Here is a 19,162-nt window from a genome sequence, read left to right as displayed (position 1 = left end):
TGACTCAGACCCCATCTCTCTTACCCAGGGCAGGAATCCAGACACAGAAAGCCACAGAGCACGTGCACTGAAGGAAGTTACACACATTTTAAGTGGTGGGTTACTGTTTCCTTTTTACTTTAAGAGAACATTAAAGATAAACTGCAGCCATCAAATTAGTTAAGGTAGAGTTTTTTTATCAAGAGTAAGTTAAACATGACGTGGATTAAATCCAGTCTTAGACCATAAACCTTTTTCAAGTAGGTTAAATAATGCACTGATTAAAAAATAATAATAAAAATGAACTGAGTGAGGTACAAATTAAAAAATAAAATAAAATAAAACTAATTAAACTACAGATCATTGACTAACTATATGTAACTGAAATCAGCACAAAAACCAGATAAAACAAGCACATGAAAACGAGCTCTTGGAAATGATCTTGTATGAAACATGTCAATAAAGTAATTGCTGAGAGGACGACTGAATATTGTACAGCTTGGGGTGTTTACAGAAATCAAATCATTTACCACAAACACACTTAGATAAAGAGCTGGTCCAGGATTTGAACCTAGGACCTCATGCAGAGAATCATACTCCCTACCAGGGGCGGGGAACTCCAGGCCTCAAGGGCCGGTGTCCTGCAGGTTTTAGATCCATCACAGCTGATTTAAATGGTTAAATGACCTCCTCAACATGTCTTGAAGTTCTCCAGAGGCTGGTAATGAACTGGTCACTTGATTCAGGTGTGTTGACCCAGGGTGATATCCAGGGGCAAAATTTACAGGTGGGTTAGGGGGATTATCACCCCCCCCAATAATCAGACCCAATCAATATAACCCTCCCAATAAAATTATGAATTATCTTGCATAAAGAGGTTATTGATTATCTTTACTCTTTTCAGTTATTACCAGCAAAATCGTTTCATGTTTAATCATCTGGGAATATACCCAGATTTATTTATTTATTTATTTAGACAGAGATCTTAACCCCGCCAATGTTCAGCACAAAGTTACGGCGATGGTGATACCTAAAACCTCGAGGCCTGGAGTTGGACACCTAAGTTATTTGCAAACACTGGGGCAAAACTGTATGGGTGAAACACAGGCACAGCTAATGAGAGCCAAAACTAACAAAATACTAGAATTTCATCACTAAACCTTGAGCACGGACATCATGGATTACACAGTAAGCCCTAAAATTAGATTAAAAACACTCCCACAGGTAACAACAGCACATGCATGATCCAGTTTAATGACTCAGAGTAGTGAGGCCTGGTCAGGACCTGTCAATTAATGTGGACAGAGCTCTGAAGAATCATCCAGATGAACAAAGTAAAAGACCAAAAAAATAATAATAATCAGCCTTCTCAGAGCTGTTATGAAGAAGGAAACTATTCATAGAGGCCAAAAGCATTTTAAACCAGACTGTAAATATGCTGCATGCTATGGCTGGGTAATCAAAAATCATTCAGAACCTCTAACGGACGAAATCTTGCTCAAGTCACTATGGGTTTTTCTTTTGTTGTTGTTACTGTTATTCTTCTGTATAAAGCGCAGTAACATTATTTTTAGACTGCAGCCAACATGAATAAAGTTGTTTCAAAGAATCTGCATTTCTTACTGAAGCTCTGATCCAAATGCTGTAGAGCCTTTTTTTGGAGTATTTCAAGTTGCTATGCATCAATACAACCATTATATCCCAAATTTTAATAATAGGTATGCATTAAGTCCATAGTAACTACTAGGGGTGCAACAATACTCGTATCGATATGGAACCGTTCGATACAGTGCTTTCAGTTCAGTACGCATATGTATCGAACAATACAAAAAATTGTATTTATTTTATCAACTTTTCACTATGGGCTCAAAATGTGGTCATAAATATTTTGTACTTGTAAATCAGTTTAGTATGTGTAAAAAGAATTTGTGTGTGCGTAAAAAAGATTTGAGTGTGCGTAAAAAAAAAGATTTGAGTGTGGACTTAGCCAAAAAAAACCCCTGCAAGTTACAAGTACGAATTTTGACCCTATTTTTCTTCCTTTCATCTGATTGGTCAATGTCATGTCAATCACAAATGTAACAATCCAATCAGAGAACAGATGGGTTTGGCTGTCGGAGGGGCGCTTTTTTTGAACTGCAGGGTTCAGATCGCGCGAACAGGTGTGGGTTTAGAGCTCTGGGTAGCTCCCCAGCTGGGTCTAGACTGGGTCTAGACCCAGCTGGGTCTTCCCTGAATTCTATTTTAAATTCAGGGAATTTAAAATAGAAAGTAGCTCGTCCACAGAAGGACTGGTAGCTCCCCTTACGATAAGGGTTCAGATCGCGCGAACAGGTGTGAATGTGAATGTGTGTGTTTAGTTAGTTTGTTTGCTTGCTTGTTTTAATCAATTTTAAAATCATGCTTTTTATCTGTTTTTGTTTCTAATGTCTCTGTAAAGCACTTTGAATCACCTTGTTGTTGAATTGTGCTATACAAATAAATTTGCCTTGCCTTGCCTTGAAGGGTAATACAGTTTGAAGCTGGGGGATCTCTATATAAATATCCGATAGCAGCTAGGTCCCCTAACTTTCAGTAGCTGTTGAAAGGATAAAGTTGTGATATGTCAGTGGTTAGAAATACCATTATTACTTTAGGATTAGTTTAACACAAAGTCAGGGCTGACCCGGGACCATTGCTGTGAGTCACAGTGCGCAGCATAAAAGTCCTTTCACATTGGATGCAGGATGTGCTGCTAATGCTAACTAAAAGCAAAGGATCCAGAATTTGTTGCGCTGGCTGCTGGGCTCTGTGGGTTTTTGCAGCAGCTCTACCTGTACTAGATGCACCTGCTCCTTGTCTTTTCTACCTCTGACTTTATGTCCTCTACAAGAGTTTGTTTCTTTTTACACACACACACACACACACACACACACATTATTTTTACACATATAAAACTGATTTACAAGTACAAAATATTTATGACCACATTTTGAGCCCATACTTTTCTTCTGACGATGCTGTCTGTGTTGAGAACTCAGTGGATCTGCGTTCGACTACTCCGCCTAGGCTGCACTGTCCAGCGCAGATCCACTGAGCGCAGCGCAAGCTAGCAAGACAGAAGCTAATCTCGTTGCAACATGGCAACTGCCTGAACGCTACCCGAAATTTAACCTCCCCCACCCTCATTCAGATCTGGCGTTTGGAACTATTTTGGTTTTCATGTGAAGTATGACCCTGATGGTAAGCGCGTCATGGACAAAAGTAAAACAGTATGTTGGATGTGCCACGCAATGCTCAATTGGTGGGAACTAGTGCGTTAGCGCAGTTAGCTTGTTAACGTGTTGACGCCGTCCAGCCCCACGCACAGGGTGATCCACGGTAACTCGTTAACAGAGATTTGCCGCGTTATGCCGTTAATGTCATTTTAACGAGATTAACGCTGACAGCACTAGTGGGAACACAACGAATATGACTGCACATTTACTCCAACATCATCCTAGTGCAAAGACAAGTGGAAGCAGACAAAAACAACAAGCAGCATGCTACAAACTTTACCCGAGTCATTTAGACAGCCGTTAGCACAGGATTCTCCTTATGGGGACCTGATATGTTTAATATGCTGCTGAGAATATAGCCCAGAAGAAGCTATAGTATAGCTTTTATTTTGGAAAGAGACATTTCTCTGTAATAAACTCTCTTTTCCAAAGATGAGGGATTTCTCCATCAGATAGATTTAGTATTTTGTTGTTTCAGCAACATTAAATTTAAAAACTGTACGTTTGAGTTAAAATATATATTTATAATTTTAATAAATGACAAATTAAAAAAGCATGAACATTTTCTTTGTATCGAAAAAATATTGAACCGTGTCACCAAAGTATCGAACCAACCGTGAATTTTGTGTATCGTTTTACCCCTAGTAACTACATAAATTGCTAAAAAGTGCAAATACTACAAAAGAAACTGAAAATCGTTTTTCTAGTTACAGAAATGTGAAAGATATCCCTTAAATCTATAAATGCAAAAACATTATGCAAAATAGTTTCCAACCACAGGAAGTTTATTTTAAGTGTCTTCATAATTTCTGAGATAAGCTCATTTTTAAAAACTGCAGCAAAAACAAAAATAAATATTGTGCACAATTTGCAAAATGCAGCATGTGCATCAAAATAAACCATTTTCAACAGGTCAAAGTTCTAAGTGTTCCTGGAATTATACAGAAACTGTATAGTTCTTTCAGTAGCACCAGTGGGCATTTAAAAGGCCCCGAGGGGGAAAATAAACTACATTTCCTGCAAAAATGTAAAATTTGGGTTTTGCAAATAATGGCTGACACGTGATAGTTTGTTCTGAAAACACGATGACGTTTATTTCAACGTAGGAAGTGCCACGAACAGCTGAACAGATCAGCAAACCGTGTTTCTGAATTATAGTGTTTTTGTTGTTGCGTGCACTTTTTACGCAATTTTTTGAAATCCATTAGTGAAAGGAAACCATGACCTGGGACAAGTTAAATGCTTGAAGAACAACGAGACGCACAGCAAGCCATGATAGCAGTCAGAAAAGCCTTTGAAAACGGCAGACTCACACATAAAGTAAAGCATCTTGTTGTATAGAACTGTAAAGCTTGAGGTGCTTGCAGATAATGCACATATAAAGTATGTATGATAGCACATAATAATGCGCTATCATACAGGCGTGGAACAAACAAAATATGAATCCAGGGCCTTTAGCACACAAAGTAAAGCGCATACACATCACCCAACGGGCCTGTGAGAGCAGTGAAACATCTCACCCGTCCCAATTTCATATCGAAAATGCACCACTGATGGCAAGGAGGAGGACAGATGTCAGTCTAATCCTGACTGAAAAAAGCCAGATCATGCATCAGTGACAACAGGCACATCTTTTCAGATCAGATCTTTGCTCATTTCTCACCTGCAATCCAAACTCTATTAATAGTATTTCCCTTCACATGTCTAGTGTTGGCTCCACTCCACTCCATGTTTGTGTAGGTGGTGCACGCACAGAGAGAGAGCTGTCAAAGGAAAAGCTGCCATGCTTTTTTATTTTACAAAGTTCAGCACCAAACAAATTTAACATCATTGCTTTAAAAAATTATTAATGTATATCTTATAAAGCAAGAATCGTATGACATATGCGACATGCCCCTTTATATGTGAAAGCCCACAGAGCCTGAAGCAGAAAGTCAGCTTAACAGAGAATTTGATATCTTTTATCCCCAAATGTGGTTTTAGGTTTGGTCACACCAGCTAATGCAAACAAAGGCTGGCTGTGTTAAACCATGTTTGTAGTACACCCCTCTGTGCTCATATCTCCAAACCATAGTGTCTGTATGCACACACACTGTAGTTATTTTACAACAATAACACTGAAAGTAATAAAATGAAATACAACTAAATAAAACACTAAACTGAATTGTAAAGTTAACAATTAAAATAAAGGGCCTTTGAGATACTTGTAAAGTCTCCAACCTCATTCACAATACTCCTAATCATTATTACTTTTAACTTTCTGCAGACTGTAATATAAACTATAACATTTCATAATGTGACCTATAAACTACAAGCGACCCTAAACGACTGACGAGGCAGTGGACTTTACAGGTTTAAGCAACTGTCAGCGTGAGCAATAAAAGATAAATTAACAATTAACTCATCCTATGCAATACATCTGTATATAAGTTGAGTAAAAATTAGAAGCAGTAGTAGTACTGAATAACAGTTCCGACTTCCAGTGACCAAAATGAGATTTAATGTGTGCCAGAAAACAGATATTACATGCATACATTAAAGGGACTCTTTTTTTATTGGCAGATTTCTACAGACACCTGGGTGAGTCTCACCTGTCTGCACTCCTTTATTTCTCACCAAAGACAAATCTATGGATTATCGTGGAGAACACTAAACCCAAAACTGAATGAGTTAAAAAGCTTGAAGATTACTTATCTAGCTTTATAATGTTAGCTTCTACACTAAAAAACAATTGATTATTTAGCTATGGTCTTAAATGCTTACGTTGAATAAACACGGACACACTACCCTGTGTTCATCAATAAAACTGAGCAGACGTTTTATCTTAGTGGTCTGATAACCTGGAGTCAGGTATATTAGCTGGTTTTAGATTAGCCTGGAGAGTTAGCTTACCGGGTGCCACTGTTAGGGACAGAAAATCAGGCTTGACGTCAATTCCTGTCAACAATTCAATTCCCGTGGCTCCGACACGAACCGCGACGTCAAATACAGGGAGTGAACATGTCAGCTGTGGTGCGGACGATCCATCCGGCACTGCTCAGGCGTTCACACAGACAGGACGCTTGCTTTTTAGCCCCTGGCAGCAGGAACGCGTGGAGGATGTGGTCGTTTTCACTGTGGCGTCACAGACCGCACTGGCTTTTTCCACATGGTCGTGTCTGCCACCTTGCGTTCAAAGGTGATACTGCACGAAAACCCCGTACCCTGATTATGTGTGAGCTATATTACTTTACATTCAAATTTATATTTATTTTACTTTTTTTTATTTTTACCTAACATTAGTTTAACTAATGTTTTGTGATATTCTATTTTACTTCATCATTCTACATATTATATATTCTCAAGATGATCCCACACTACCTGAATTATAATTAAAAGGATCAAAAAAGGATTGTTATGGGTTGTTTATTGTTGAACAAAAAGTGAGGTAGTTGACTATTCACTAATGTTGAGGTCATCATTATTGAACATTGGCTAGCCCGGTCCATGCTCCTCTGTGTGTTTTTCTATCCAAGTATGCTTTTTCTGCATTGCCAGTCTGTTTGGGATCAGTCTGTGAAAAATAAACCTTCTGCCAGTCAGACACCCTCCAAATTACATTCCCTCATAGTATTTATCTGTGTCCATATTTCTGTCATTTTTGATAAGATAAGGTCTTTGATAAGATCTTGGCAATCGCCATGAAGTGCAAAGCCATCAACATGCTTCCACTGTGTTTTACAGAGGGCTTTACACATTCACCGCCGTACCCGATTCCCTTTCTGCCTGCTGTAGATAGGATTTTCAGGCCTGCCACATCTTTCATCCCCAACTTTTTTTTTCCTCAGAAAAGAAATACACCCTAATTTCAGATGCTTTGGGGGTCACTTTATTTGTGCAGAAATACTATTTCATGCCTGTCAAACTCTGTTGTCTTTGTCTCTCTTTTTTAAGAGTAAACTAAATTACAAATTGTAGGTTTTTGAGATAGACATGCCCAAAAATGCTTGTTGTATTTTATGCATAGAAAGAAGAAATTGCAAAGAAGAAATTTGATAGACCTGCAGAAACCCAAAAAAACCCCACTTTGCCAACTTATATGAAAGTCTGGCACCTTGGAAGCAAAATATTTTAAAAATGAGAAGTAGGTCAACAAGCTATTTATCCATTAGTGGCAACTGACCAATGATTTAAAACGTTCATGTGTTGCTAAACAATATTGTTAAATATCTTAAACCTTTAAAAAAAACTAGCAGAAATGAATTTAATATAATAAAATAAATACAGGTCATGATATAAAATATGCCAAAGCAAACAAATATGTTATTATGGTAAGAACTCTACAAAAGAAGGAGTGGATGGATTTATTTTCCAAATTTATTTGTCATTTAATTTTTGGTTTAAATTCCCAATTTCATCCTTAAATGTTCAATTAATATAATGAAGTAAACTGTGATCACAAAAAGGAATTCAAAATAAATGTGTTGTTCCATCCCTACCGTGTAATTCAGAACATTTCATGTGAATTCTATTTACGATTATATAATTAATAAACCCACAAAGTACCCTAAAGACACGCAGATAAGCCTGACGAACACAGTGAGAACTCATTTGCATAAAGTGCGCTACATCAATGAATGTGCATACTTTTTTTTTTACTGCCCAAGCGCCCACGATCTCATACAGTCCGTAAACATTAACAAATAAAGGGCTCGTCCGGGATTTGAACCCGGGACCTCTCGCACCCAAAGCGAGAATCATACCCCTAGACCAACGAGCCATGCTGCTTCGTGGAACATCGTCCATCATATTCGAACGAGCTAGGCTAATTGCTGGTTACACTGTTAATATACAGTATATTCATTATTGAGCACAGTAATCAAGGTCTCGACATTTTGATGCCAGACTGCACGAGTAACCACGTCGCTCTCTCTCAGGATACCGTGGTTTGATTGGTTGGTGCCTGGGCTGATGGATGACGTCACCCCATTCAGCCTGAAACGCATCCGCTGTTCTGGACCAGCCGTTTCAAATGCATATCACTAAGCAAGGGAAAGTACCAGAGCACAAGGCCACCTGGGGAAGGACAGCGCATGCGTGTGTAAAGTACGAGGCGAACTGTCCAATGAAATGCTAGAAAATGTTTTTATATAGGAAAAGCTTGAAAACACATGAAGTCAATAGCTACACAAACAAATAGCAAAAGACTGCAAAATGACCATCAAACACTTAAAATAAATCAATTTTTTGTCTGAAAATTTTCACCTTTAAAAATCAGATCAGTGTATATATATTTAAACACAACACAAAGCCCATATCCATGCGAAAGAAACTAAATTACAGGGATACTTCTGCGCTTGCGTGAGGATTAGTCGGGCGGAAGTTGCTTTGATTGCGGAAGTGTACAGATGCTGTTGGTTGTAGGCGCAGCTTACTAACAATTAGCCTTGGGGCCGTAATTTGACCGTGTTTATTATCCACTTGTATGTAGTTCTGTGGGAGCTTCGGGTTCAGGTTCACGGCTCGATCAGGTAAGAAGGATGATGGAATTTGTACGGAGGTGGAGAGCTTTTTACCCGTTTATTAGAGGCTAACTTAGCACAGGCTAACGCGACGTTTTTAAAGAGCTCGATCAGTTCAGTGACAGGGATACAGGGATCGATGGGAAAATATAGTGACACACAGGGAGTGTCGTGAAGTTTTTAAAGGAGGTGAAAGCAACCCTGAAGGTTAAATAGGCCATGACCGAGCTGGCAAATTGTTTGGATAAAAAACGAAGTCTGGCACGACATATTTGTAATTTACCTGTTTCTATAAAGATCACACTGACTGTAAACATAAAAGTTACTGTCACTGTGGTTTTTACGTTTTACTTTCTCAAATACTCTGTCAATAAATTTTCTAAGGAATTTATTCACGTCAAGCACCTTATTCGTGTTTTTATTGCAGGTTAATTTTGATATTATATAGTTATATAGACTTAAAATACACAGTCATGTTGAGAAATCTAATTTTTACCCGCATTTGATGACTGAATACTTCTGAAGTTCTTGAGGGTTTATCTCAACTATAAAATTTAGTATCACACGCTGCCAACCCCAGCTGTGGTTGTGTCATCTCTTTGGCCTGTTTTAATTCTGTGTGAGTCTACAATAAGGGTAGATTACTGGATAATCATGTTAAAAGGTTTAAGGTTTCTCTAGGCTTTCTTGCTTAGAAGAAGAGTATTGGAGCCAAATGAAAAATAACACCTTTTTAAATACATAATATCTTTAAGCCGTTTTTATAATTAGGCTTACAGACACTTATCCATAAAGCAAATTTTGTTTACCAAAAATACCATCACGGGTAGTCACTTCCTACAGGCCTATTCTGAGTCTACAAAACAAGTTTCAATATTTTATGCAGATATCAGTGTTGTAATTGGTAATAAAGTTTAGTTTTTCTCCATGAATATCTCCTTAGTTTTATGTTCATCATCTACTTTATGTGGGCAACATAAATAATTTAGACTTAACAAAGCAGTGACTAAATATGTGTTACATAATATTACAAACTTGTTATATAGACCATATATAATATAGTCTATATATACACACACACAATTGTATTGTTTTTTTGGGGGGGGGGGGTTTGGGCGGGGGGGGGGACAAGACTGTTTGTGCAGCTGTGTATGTTAGAAAGAAAACGGTAGATAGCACTGGACAACATGAACCACAAGTACCACCCCTCCGCTGCTTTTATCAGCGCCACACCTCTTGAGCTAAACTGTTAAGAAGTGGCCGCCTCTTTACACACTGTGTTTCTGTGCCTTCTAGCCAAGAAGCCATCATGGGAGAATCAATAGCAGCCTCCCAGCAGTTTTTTTTTCCCTAAATATATTCAGCAGCCAGTGATTTTTAGACTGAGTTGTGGCCTTGATACTGAGGACACACTGCCTCTTTGTGCTAGCGTATACGAGAGTCTGTGTTTCCTACATACTTACTGAATTAATTAACTTAAAATATACTCTATATACGCATAGTTTCCAGTGATGTCATTGTGAATTCCTAATAGAGTCATTTGTTAAAAACTCCAGCTGGATATGCCTTAATTTTTTTTTTCAAGATTCCTTCTTGCTGTTAACTTCTAATAAAATGTACATTTCCTTAGGACTCATGAAGGTTGTAAAGAGTTCTGAAAGCAGATGAAGCAGTGTCTGACATAAAAACTGTGAAACAAATGTGCAGCATTTTAGAGGTTTAAAGGGGGCCAACTAAATGTTCTCTTATTTATTCCCCACTCTAGTTAGCTCTATAGTTTTGTTTTTTACCTGCTTAGACTTTCCAATTCCTGTTTGAGAATGAAAGTCTGACTCTGCACAGTCTTTGAATAATTGTGTTAAATTGTCTTTTTCTCAGTATTAACCAAAATAATCATGTTTAGTTTTACCTCCAAGTCAGAATTCAGATTGACGGTGTGTTCAAAGGCTCTCGGATGTTTAAACCCGGCGTTATGAATCCACTGTTGGCTTAAAGGCACCACTGAGTCAGCCTGTTTCTCCAGTCTTACAGGTTGAGCCATCGTGATGGCCGATCACACTGATGTCAGCCTGCAGCCGGAGGAGCGCGTCCGCGCCCTGACCAAGAAGGGCAGCTCAGTGGAGATTAATGACGACATGCCCCCACGCCGCTACTTCCGCTCAGGCATGGAGATGATCCGCATGGCTAACATCTACACGGAGGAGGGCAACATCGAGCATGCCTTTGTCCTTTACAATAAATATATTACGTGAGTGTCTTTTCACATTTCTGTCCGCATTGACTGAAGTAAGCTGAAGGAGTTTACGTAAAGACCTCTCTTAAGAGTTTTCTGACCTTTATGGGTCTTGATATTTTTTTCCCCCTCCTAAGGCTCTTTATAGAAAAACTTCCCAAGCATCGGGATTATAAGACAGCCAACATTCCTGAGAAAAAGGACACACTAAAGGTCGTCATCCAGTTTTATTTTGTTTGTTTTTTTGCATTACTAATTGTTTTCAAGGAAAGTTGGACACTTACTTCACTTACTTCATTCTGATTAATCTACAGAAACTGAAGGATGTTGCGTTTCCTCAGGCTGAGATTCTCAAAAAGGCTCTACTGAAAAGATTTGAACAGGAATATGCTCAATATCTTGTCAAAAAGGTGAGCTGAGACACTCTTTTGTGAATTTACACCCTTGCATCACATTGCTGCATTAACCTCCTAAGACCCGAACTCTTTCATGGCATGCATTTTTAAATTCTCTTTGCTATTTGGGCTGTTTGGGACCTGATGAATGTAAAAACAAAGAATTTCCAGATTTTTTTTTTTTACCTGATTTTATCTCTGACAAAAATAAGATTGACATATGAGGACATTTGTTTTAAATTTCAGTAGAACATTTGCAGTATAATGTCCTCGTTAGTGGTTATCAGGCCCTTGTAGAGTAAAATTTTTTATTTTGGTCTAGACATCCCAAAATGTGATGTCCACATATGTGGACGCCAGGTCCGAGGAGGTTAAGTCACACTGGAAAGGTTTAAGAGATTTGAAGTAATTAAATAAAAACCAATTTACATTTAAAGTCCATAAGCAGGTGAATCATTAACAAGCCCCACAGTAACCTCATATCACAGTTCATTAATATGCACCTAAGCTGACCTTGAATAGTCAATCAGTAGCAGTTCATGTGCCACACTAACTGTTCTACAGCAAACTTGTTTCATCATCAAAAAGATCAATACATTTAATGTTGCTGTTTAAAAAAGGGCCAAAAAGAGAAACCACGGCTGAAACTAAGCCAGTATGTGATGTGTTTGCTACATGCTCAGAAAGAGGAGGAGGAGGTGTTGGCGCGGCAGCAGTCCAAGCAGCGAGCGCTGGACGCAGAGCGGGAACGTGTGGCTGAGATGCAGCGGCGGCAGCGGGAGCAGGAGCAGTTCAGTGCCTTTGAGGAGATGATCCGCCGCCAAGAGTTGGAGAAGGAGCGCCAACGAGTGCTTCTGGAGTTTGCCACTCCGGCTGAGCCTTCCTCTGACACACCCCTCATCCCAGGCATCCAGGGCCCCCCGTTAGTCTCCCCTACCTTTCCTCAGATCCCAGGTGAACTGTCCAACCACCAACATAACCGCCCTCCCACATCCATCGGCACACCCACCACCGGCCCGCCCAGCTTTGACCGCTCACTCAAGCCGGGGTCTCTGGTCAGCCCGGGGAATAACAGTGAGTTCATTCTTTTGTGTCACGGTGGGCTGGCCTTCACAGGATTTAAAGCGCTGCCCTGCTCCTGGGTGAAAGTATTTATTCCTCTGAGCTGATTTCTTTCCCCCCCGACCTACTTAATTTCGTTTGTTTGTTTGTTTGTTTGCACCATGACTTGTTTCAGAATCTCACAAGAGTCTAACTTTCCCATTCAGCTTTTGTGTATGGTCTCTGCAGATACAATGGTGGATGCCCTTCGGCAGTTGGCTGTTCCCGCTGAGTTGTGCCGGAGCTTTCTGAGGTTGGCTGAGGCCAACACAAGCAGAGCTGTAGAAACTTGTGGCATCCTATGTGGCAAACTGGTAAGAAGCTGGAACAGTGTAGCTATGCTGGAGCGATAGGTTGCTTTTATGCAGCCCTTGAGCCCAGAGGTGCTAAATGTTGTGTCAATAATTCTGAGACTGTGAACATTTTATGAATGTGGATTTTAAATTAAACAACAGTTGATGTCCCTCTTCAGAGGTGTAGAAGATAATTTGACTCTTATCTCATTGCTCTTTGGCTACTCTGCCCATTGTTTACATTATATCATTTGCTGGTGGGGTTAACTTCAAGCTCTTTCCACTTTTCTATGAGCATGACTGAGCGTTTTTGCTAGCAGCTCTGTAAGTGCTCAGTGTTAATTTTGTGCAGGCAGTGCCCTTGGGTAGCACTTTGGCAGACAGCAGGACATGCATAATTTAAATGAGTATAAAAGCAAGACGCTTTTTGTGTTTGGTCCAGACCAGAAATGCGTTTACTGTGACCCACGTCATCGTACCAAAGCAGTGCGGCGGACCGGACTATTGTGACACGGAAAACGAGGAGGAACTCTTCCTCATGCAGGACCAGTATGATCTTATCACACTCGGCTGGATACATGTGAGTAAAAGATGGGCAGGTTGGCGTCAGTGCTGACGAATAATCAGAGTCACCCACACCAATCAGCTTAGCTTATAAACTTTATTCAAAGAATAGATTAAAACATTACTCACTGAAATTTTAAAACAAGAGCATGTCAGAAGAGAAAAATATAAATGCGTGTAAATTATAGGAGTAAAATCAGGCATAGATGATAAATAAGACGATAACCAGAAGATAAAGACGTCACCAAAGCCACCCTGTAAAATGTCTTAAAAAGGAGGTCACTGATTCATAGTGAGGTAATCCTCTGTGTCTGATTTCACACTAAAATAGATTTTCCTCATGTGTTCACGAGGGCTGAGGGGAAAAAGTATCGTAATATTTTGTGTGGTGATATTGTATTAATACAACAACACCAAATATTAGCATTGTATTAAATAAATTAAAATACTATATGAATACTACAAATAAGAGCGCTCACCTCATACTGAGATTCTTCTTAACTCAGAGCAAACCAATGGCTCAGTCACACGAGTAAAGATGTAACTGCAACCTCATTGCATCTACAAAAACATTCTGAAAATAGCGACAAGAACAGGAAGAAGCAACGCTCAAATATGAAGCTAAAATTGAGGACTGTTTAATGGAGGCTGTCAAAAACTGTCTAAACAGAGGGATTAGAAACCACCCATCACATTCTTCAGTAATGAATCGTACTTTAATGCTGCTTAACTGTGTGGAACCTCGTATCAACCAAAGTGGCGAGTAGGTACTAAAACCTGCCGCCTAATGTAAAACTGTTCACTGATTGGTTTTGAGTTTGTATTAGTTCACGTGTATAGTTAAACTTTTTTTTTAGACATTCTGACCTGCATAAACTACAGTTTGGTTCACAAGAATAAGTCCTCATGGCTACCACTGGTCCTGTTCTGCTGTGTGATGAGCACTGAAGTAAACTGAGGTCTGCCCTCTGTGTTTCCCAGACTCACCCCACACAGACAGCCTTCTTGTCCAGCGTAGACCTCCACACGCACTGCTCCTACCAGATCATGCTGCCAGAGGCCATCGCTATAGTCTGCTCGCCTAAATTCAACGAGTGAGTTGGAGAACTCAGTGTCCTGTCTTTACAGACTATGGGATGTTTTTTTTTTGGTTTTTTTTGTCTTTTTCTGTGATCTAACTGTGTGTGTGTGTGTGTGTGTGTGTGTGTGTGTGTGTGTGTGTGTGTGTGTGTGTGTGTGTGTGTGTGTGTGTGTGTGTGTGTGTGTGTGTGTGTGTGTGTGTGTGTGTGTGTGTGTGTGTGTGTGTGTGTGTGTGTGTTTCAGAATTGGCTACTTCAGACTGACAGATCGGGGAACAGATGAGATTTCCACATGTAAACAGAAAGGGTTTCATCCTCACAGCAAAGAGCCACCTCTATTTACAGTAAGTATATCTGTGCTGTGAAGTCATAGATGCAGTGTTGTCGCAAATGGACAGAATTTGTATCGCTAAAGAAAACGATGCAATTTCTGGGGATATTGAAGTTGTATAGATGATTTAGGATTATAAAAACAAATTTAACTGCAAGTGGCACAAAAAAAGAAAAACACGCTGTTATTTTGAAAAATCTAACACTAAAGCATCCTATAATTAACTGGTGGCTTTTATTGAAAACATCTTCTGTGCATCCAGATTAATTTCTATAACTCCTATAACTGGAGTTACATTTTATTTTGAAAATCCCAAAGTGTTTAAACAGGATTATAATTTCCAGTAACTAACTGGAGTCTTTTATTTTTTGAAGGATTGTTAATAATGATGTAAAAATAATCTCATCTTGACAGACTGAGTGACTGAGCCTCACGACTTCCCCTGGAAACTTATTTTACTTGCCTCTAACCAGCCAGTTAGAACAAGGAAAAGTATTGGCCTCCCACCAAATCACTATTAAAGTGATTTCAGTGTCGCAGTAAAACCTCAAGTCTTACTAAAGCTGTAGTGGGATTGCATCATCATCATCTGCTGTTTGGTGGTCAGGAAACTGAGTCTTTTTCCTGTCTTGGCGTTCCAATAAAGTCAGCCATGTTTAATATTATTTGAAGTTTTCAAAGTCTGCGCTCTCTCCATGCTGTGCCCACATTCTGCCAGATCTTTTTTTTTTTTTTTTTTAAAGCTCTTTTATCTTTATTTAGAACAAACTACTCCACACAAAACTGCAGGTGTGGCCAAAAGCTCCTTCCTTGTTTCTGCTCCAGTTTTTCTGCTTGTAAATTTCCACCATGTGCATGATGGGAAATAACCTCAAAAGGAATCCAACTGTAGTCTTGCAAAAAGTAAACATGTTTATAACGTATGACTAAAAATTCTCACATGCCTGGTTTTTTTTTTACGTGCCAGGGTGGTATGGAGGTAGATGCAACACTCCAGAATAAAGATCTTGTTTCCCGCAGCTGTAGAGTACAGTTTATCTTCCCTACAGATACGTAGATGTACTGTGCACAGTTTTCTGTGGAAAGTCATATATGATTTTTGGCACGGGCAGGGCTTATTGCCAAAAAAGTGCAGATGAAGTGATGACCCAGGGTTCAGTGTAGCTTTTTCTTTCTTCCTTATGTGAGATATTTGGGTCACTTTTAAAAGGTTAGTTAACTCAAAGAGTACTCAAATCTACTCAATAGGAGGCGTTTTCTTATATTTACTGCAGTATCTCAGTCAGATTAAAGGTTCATAGAGAAAAATTAAACATCTTAAATAGATTTGATTATTACTTTTTCAATAAAATAACTTAAATGTTTTAATAGTTAACACATTTCTCTAACATGTGAAGAATCCCAGCATCCAAACAAGGAGGAGACACAAATCCAGCCTCAGGGAGTCACAAGCTTAGTGTCCTCACAATGGCCGTCCCAAAGGCGGATAGATGGGAGGGTTGCATCAGGAAAGCCATCCAGTTTTAACTCCGTACTAATCTGTGGGCTGGATAACTTTCATCAGATCGAACTACCTAAAGCTTCCTGAGAATTGCTTTTTTATTTATTTCATCAGTAATGAAAAACTGCATGTATAGAATCAAATCTGTTTAAAAAAACAAAAGCTTGAGAAACTGATTCTTTTTGTCCCAAAATAGAATTTAAAAGGATTTTTCCACAAGTTATTTGTGTGCAAACGTGTGATATTACAGCTTTATGAATGGCTCACTGTCCACATCGTTGGCCAACAGCATGCTAATTAATGTTAAGAGAGCGTAAACCAGGAAATAAATATTTCAAAAGTACTGTGCTATAATCACAAGGAGACGTATATCTGCCTCCACATGAAACGTCTGCTGCGATTCCCAGTCCAGCTCTTGTTTGGCTCTGCTTGGGGGGAGGAGGGATGGGAATGGGGTACGGTACTCTTCCTGGAGTACCGTACCCCAGAGTGGCTAACTGTTTGAGCATGTAACTGAAATGTGTTTCTCCTTTTTCAGCACGCCGGACATGTCACCATCACTGATGGCACCGTGTCCATGATGGATTTGCGGTGATCTCTTTCCTTTGTTTCACCAAAACACTCACAGACTGTTTCATCAAGCTGGGGAAAAAAAACACTCATTTTTATTTTCAGGGCGGTTCTGAGCAGATGCTGGCCGCGAGTTTACCATAATTATGGACCTCGGTTGTTCTCAATAAGAACAACGCTGCAAACGTTTTTCTTTATGTTTTTTGTTCTGTTAAGAAGATATTCCACATATTGTTGCACTTTCCAAACAAGCAACCAGCTGAAGGACTTGTTCTTGGGGCCCTTTGTTTCTGTCAGTGTGCGGTGTACTTCTTTCCTTTTGTCATTAATAAAGATGTTCGTTCATCAGTGAGAGACGCACGTCTGGTAACCCAAACCTTTCTTGCACCATCGTCACATTTTGGTTTCTGCCTGAAGGATAAAGTGCCAAGGATGAGAACATAAACTTGTTTTTGAGTTTTTCAGTCTGCAACATGAAGTCCAGTGTGGAGTATATAATTTATTCTTTGTTCTTTTAAATGAGTGATGAGAGAAGTGAAAGCAAGTTGTAACTCAGGTATGCAGGCGGTGCTTGTGTTGCTGCGCTGTATTCTATTTTTATACCCCATCACTCCAGATCATCCTCTACCGTTAAAGGTGTCTGTGTGAAGTTTAAAAATGTCCTTATTGTTTCTTGGATAAGGGATTGGTCGAGCTTTATCATGTGTTCATGCTTCAGAGGACAAGTGTGCAATCTGAATGTACCTGAATGCTCCACATTACAACATTTTACTAACCACCCGGCCCTGGATCATGCCTCTGTAACCAGTTTTGTTTGCTCCCTTCTCTTGTTAGAAGAGGTCAATGATTAGCCATAATTACGAATTAATTGCCAAGAAAAGAATAAACTTGTAGATGAATTTATCCTGTATTGTCTTGTTATGTTTGTACACTGAGAAATAATGTCAGAAATAAGAGATGCAGCTACACAGATTGGAAGAGGAAAAAGAAGATGAAGACAAATACGTGTCCAAAGCTCGGACGGGACGGTTCTGGACGATTCAACAGATTTGTAATGAAGGAAATTGATCATTTTACATAAGTGAGCCTGTAGTTTGCGAAAACGCAGCCAGTTTGGTAAGTTCAGTGATATGAAGGATTCCACTAAGAAGAACACAAAATAGTGGATCAAACTCGAGCAGACCCGTGAGGAACGAATAAAATGCTTTCCAAAAGTATACAGGGTAAGTGCAGGTTTTACACGCTGTTTTTTCTGGAAACAGACCGTCGGACAAATTAGGCAGCTGAAGGACAGTTTGTGTTTTTTATGTAAACATAAACTCTTCAGTTAGAAATTGAGGATTTTGTGGATAAATCAGTTTTAAATCTGGCGTGGAGGTCACCTTATATTCCACTTTATAAAGCTGAAAACGTGTCTGATCTGTGCTTTGTAGATAGTGTTACTGTGCCAAGTGCGTAAATGCACACATAGCTTTTGTTTGGCTCCAGGTTAAGATCATTTGACGCTTGACTCTATCTTCCTTGAATCAATCTACTGGCAAACAGTTACAGTGTGCGTGGACGCAGGCAGCGGAAGTTAGTAACAACTTGTCAGCCTATTAAAAATATTGATTAAAATGTTTTGTTTTTGTGACCCTGTCTGTTTGGCTTATGGCAGCTTGAATACACTCAAATGGATGATGATGATAATAATATAATATGATATAATAATAATATAATAATAATACATAATATATAATAATATATAATTTATTTATAGGCGCCTTTAAGACCCTCAGGGTCACCTTACAATAACACAAGAACAATAGCAGCAATAAAATATAATAAACATGGCAAAATAAAATGCAGACATAAGGTAAAAAAAAAAAAAAAGCAGCAAAAAATTGATTGGTGTTTTTATCATGTATGACTATGATTTATCACATAAAAATTATGATCAACCTGTTTTGTGTAACATTTCAAGTGCTCTTATGAGCCCCAGTAGATGCTTTCTCTGCTCAACCGTAAATTCTGCTAAGTGTGTGTGCTTTGCAGTCCCCAAAAGTAAAAGAGACGAACTGCAGGCTCACAGAATGAATGAGAAAACAGTTTTTCAACTGTGACATAAAAAGACATAAAACACAAAATTGTTGATTTCAAAAATACAGTATGATACAGTATGTCTACAGTATGAATTTGGAACTCCAAATTAGGCTGTGGTTGTCACTCTTTCATTTTATTTCAATGATGGTAAAACAAACAAACAAACAAACACTGTTTTTACATATTTCATAAAAATCCTACAATTTATCTCTACAGAGAGTCACAATACTCTATTTCTGACCGAACTACATGATTGTGTATAGCTCCTTATTTAAT

General features: G+C 39.0%; 2 protein-coding genes across 2 annotated transcripts in view; one reads left to right on the top strand and one right to left on the bottom strand.

Annotated features, from left to right (window-relative positions):
• The window catches only part of slc39a14 (solute carrier family 39 member 14), a 30,028-nt gene extending 23,645 nt beyond the window's left edge, over positions 1-6,383 (bottom strand). The window contains exon 1 of the mRNA XM_082553926.1: positions 6,129-6,383. The gene's annotated coding sequence lies outside the window, so the exon portion shown is untranslated. The remainder of the gene's footprint in view (positions 1-6,128) is intronic.
• A 2,196-nt stretch (positions 6,384-8,579) lies between these two features.
• LOC309719559 (STAM-binding protein-like A) lies at positions 8,580-17,707 on the top strand. Its single transcript, XM_082555717.1, has 10 exons — positions 8,580-8,746; positions 10,761-10,985; positions 11,108-11,183; positions 11,285-11,380; positions 12,049-12,439; positions 12,656-12,780; positions 13,202-13,339; positions 14,305-14,417; positions 14,647-14,746; positions 16,773-17,707. Exons 2-10 carry the CDS (start codon positions 10,783-10,785, stop codon positions 16,827-16,829), a joined length of 1,299 nt encoding a protein of 432 aa, XP_082411843.1. The 5' UTR covers positions 8,580-8,746; positions 10,761-10,782; the 3' UTR covers positions 16,830-17,707.
• The last annotated feature ends 1,455 nt before the right edge of the window (positions 17,708-19,162 follow it).

The sequence above is a fragment of the Aulonocara stuartgranti genome, assembly GCF_965226115.1.
Source record: "Aulonocara stuartgranti genome assembly, chromosome: 12".
Lineage (NCBI taxonomy): Eukaryota > Metazoa > Chordata > Actinopteri > Cichliformes > Cichlidae > Aulonocara > Aulonocara stuartgranti.
The sequence above is the reverse complement of the archived record's forward strand: the minus strand, read 5'-3'. Positions and strand labels throughout refer to the sequence as shown.

Coding starts and splice junctions, on each gene's coding strand:
- LOC309719559 (XM_082555717.1), top strand. CDS start 10,783: ATGGCCGATCACACTGATGTCAGCCTGCAGCCGGAGGAGCGCGTCCGC. Junction 10,986..11,107: donor CTTTACAATAAATATATTAC/GTGAGTGTCTTT, acceptor CCCCCTCCTAAG/GCTCTTTATAGAAAAACTTC. Junction 12,440..12,655: donor GGTCAGCCCGGGGAATAACA/GTGAGTTCATTC, acceptor TGGTCTCTGCAG/ATACAATGGTGGATGCCCTT.